General features: G+C 56.6%; 1 protein-coding gene across 1 annotated transcript in view; it reads left to right on the top strand.

Moving 5' to 3' along the window:
• MVB12B (multivesicular body subunit 12B) overlaps positions 1–3,076 on the top strand; it is a 48,767-nt gene that overhangs the window by 40,692 nt on the left and 4,999 nt on the right. The window contains exons 8-9 of the mRNA XM_026860481.1: positions 1,073–1,128; positions 2,478–2,537. Of these exons, the coding sequence (XP_026716282.1) occupies positions 1,073–1,128; positions 2,478–2,537 (116 nt within the window). The remainder of the gene's footprint in view (positions 1–1,072; positions 1,129–2,477; positions 2,538–3,076) is intronic.

Here is a 3,076-nt window from a genome sequence, read left to right as displayed (position 1 = left end):
GGGGGGGGGGGGGTTAAGTCAAAAATATACAAAGCAAATTTAAAACGCTAAGTATTCTTAAAGAAGCCTTGTTAAATCACTGACGTAACTGACCGGTGGTGATGAGAGTCACAGACAGCAAGCAGAGAAACGCCGGGCTCGTGGGTGCAGATGCTTTGTGAAAGAAAACCCTATTTGAGGATTACTGGAGGGCATTTCAGGGCTTAAATTTGCTCTAGTTTGAAGTTTTTATTTCTTTCAGAGCTGAAATTTAAAGACTTAAAGTGTTAAAGGTGTAACTGAAATAAAGCAGGTGTATCTGGTGCTGCACTCTGCCTTAGAAATGTGCCCTTCTCAGTCTTGTGTGGAAATTGCCAAGTTACATGTTTTAAAAATAAGTGTCTCCCTCGTACTGACACATCTGGCGTGACGCTTCTGAGAAGTTTCTGAGGTGGTGATGGCCAGACAGAAACACCGAACACCATTGCGCGAAGCAGAGCGCGCCGGGAAGGATAAAGGCAAACGATCTTCTCGGTGTCGTTGCGGCTGCGCTAAGGCGCGGGCGGGGCCCGAGGGCAGAGGCGGCCGTGACGGCGCAGCCTCGCGTCACCGGGCCTGGTTCCGTGGTGCCCGGGCAGCAGCGCTTACGGCTGTGGGGAGGTGCGGCTCACTCCAGCCAGGGACGCTCCTCACCCTCTCGCTCGGACACTGCCGAGGTCGCTCGGGTGTTGGTGTGGCGGTGGGAAGTAGATGTGTCCTCTTAAACCAGTTCTGTTTGTTTCGTATTTCGAACACTGTCCTGTTTTAGCAGCTAAACCAAACTGGAACACTCAAAATTGAGACGATGAAATTGCATATGGACAGAGCAAGGAGTGTTCACTGAATTCCTGGTTCGGCGGGGACTAACCCCGCCGTGTCTTGTGCAGAGAGAAACCACTGGCGGGTAGAGGGAGGAAAAGGCTGGCAGTAACTTCTGTGAGCTATCAGTCATGTGTCAGTGCCTTGAGCACTTGATCTGTCGCTGGGAATGTGTGAAGTTGCGTGTCAGAAGTCAGCTGGAAACGTGACGCCTCTGCTCCTTTTGTCCTTTCAGCGATGGATGGAGTGCCTTTCATGATTTCGGAGAAGTTTGCCTGCGCTCCTGAAGGGGTGAGTTGCCTTTGTTGTTCTCCGTGTGTCTGAAATTCCTTCTCTTCGCAGAGCGCGATCACAAAGCATCAATACAAATTACCTGCTTCTGGGAGCTTTTATTTTGTGAGGCCTAATACATACCCAGTGCTTGAGATGACCCGAGGTTGCGTTTCACAACACTTTCCCACGGGGCGCGAGCGGCTTTTGCCAGATCACTTCTGAAGCGCATTGTCCTGGGAGGTGAAGGTTTGTCGCCGTCAGGAGCGGAACGGCAGCGGGACTCTGGTGCCAGAAGTGTCTTTGGTTCCTTAGCACAGATTGCAAAGCGAGCGGCAGACGTACAGGTCTCCTGGCTCTAACCTGCTGCGGACACGGCGTGGTGCCGTCGGCTTTACCCCTTGCCTTCTGCACCCAGAAGTTCAAGGCAACAGCACCCCCACGCTGGCCACTGCCACGGGCTCCTGCGGCTCCGCGTCCTGCGCCAGGATCTCCCGGAGCTGCTCAGCCATGGCGGGGGGGTGCGGGATTGCCCCGGCGGCGCTGGCCGAAGCCCTGTGCAGTGGGGAGGCTGCGCCCCCGTGTTGGCCAGTTCCAGCTTGGAAAGGTGGAGGTGGCTGCGTCCTAATGCCGCCACAGCCAGACCTCGACTGGGTTCCAGGGAGCAGGAGCAGGGAAGGAAAAATTATTTTAGGATTCCCGTTGCCCTCTGGTGATTCTAAACCAGTATCTCTTTAAAAATCAATTTGCAGGAAGCTGTTAAGGCAAACACCAAGCCATCAGCTGTACCTGATTTTTCAGATTTTTCATGTCGTGCTCCTGCTTTGTGCTTTCTTCTTCCTGCTGACACAACCTGCGTGTGCAGCCGGACATGGTTTTTCACAGCCGTTGCTTTCTGAAGGGGTTGTTTATGGGCCGTTATTCCCAGAAAGCCGGAGTCCCTGCTGCGAGGACAAACGCAGAGAGATGAGGTCGTGCTGATCCTCCCCTCGGATCCTTTAGACACCATTGCCACCGTATGGTCAGTTTGGTCGGGGCTTCCCGCAGCCGGTGCCGCTCGCGCCGACGCGCTGTGGCGGGAGGAGATCCCGGGGGAGCTGCAGCACGGAGCCGCCGTCCGGTACCGGCGGTACCTGCGCGGGGCGCGGGCAGCGTCAGCCGTCCCCGTGCGGGAGACGGGCCCTGGGGCTGCTGCCCCCGACCGCTTCCGCCTCTTCGCTCCGCAGGGGGACTCGGAAACAGCACTATGCGTGTGTTCACAGACGGTGCCTCTGACCCTCTGGTGGTGGAGTATTTGCTGACTTTAAAACCAAACCAAACCAAACCACACTAATACTTCTGTTTCTTTTTTTTTTTTCTTCCCTTACCAGATGCAGCCGGTTGATCTCTTGGGCATCACAATCAAAACCCTTGCAGAAATCGAAAAGGAGGTAGGTAGCCAGCCAGGCACTGAGCACAAGCACTGTCGGAGCTGTGTTCCCTTCCTTCTAAGATCCTTTCCTCGTGGGGAGGCGTGCTGGCACGTGTTGGCTGGGGCTGCGCGGTGCCGAGGAGCCGCCTGCCCTGCCGGGGCTGCCTCTGCCAGCGCCTCAGACCAGGAGGAGAATCGTTTCGGCAGCACGTGCTGCTTCGGGCACCGTCAGTCACCAGCACCTCTGATGCCAACCAGCTGGGTTAAAGGCGATGGCGCATAGAGCGCCCAGACTCCTCCTGGGCTTCTCCACGTTCTGATTCCAGTTGTGAGCCCAGTTTCCTAAATCCATCCTCTTCTGCCTGGAAGTTTGGTCTGAGTACAAAAAGCTGATCAGTTGCCAGGGCTTTAGCAGGCACGCGGCGGCCCGGGGAGCGGCCGGCGGCTCCGAAGGTGCAGCCCGACAGGGGTGACCGCTGGCGGAAGGACCCGCTGCCTGGGCACGGCCCCAGGGCCTGCCCTGCTCCTGTCGGACTGTCGCGACAGCCCCGCGCGCTG

Source organism: Athene cunicularia (genome assembly GCF_003259725.1).
Source record: "Athene cunicularia isolate RWA chromosome 17 unlocalized genomic scaffold, athCun1 chr17_part1, whole genome shotgun sequence".
Classification (NCBI taxonomy): domain Eukaryota; kingdom Metazoa; phylum Chordata; class Aves; order Strigiformes; family Strigidae; genus Athene; species Athene cunicularia.
The sequence above is the reverse complement of the archived record's forward strand: the minus strand, read 5'-3'. Positions and strand labels throughout refer to the sequence as shown.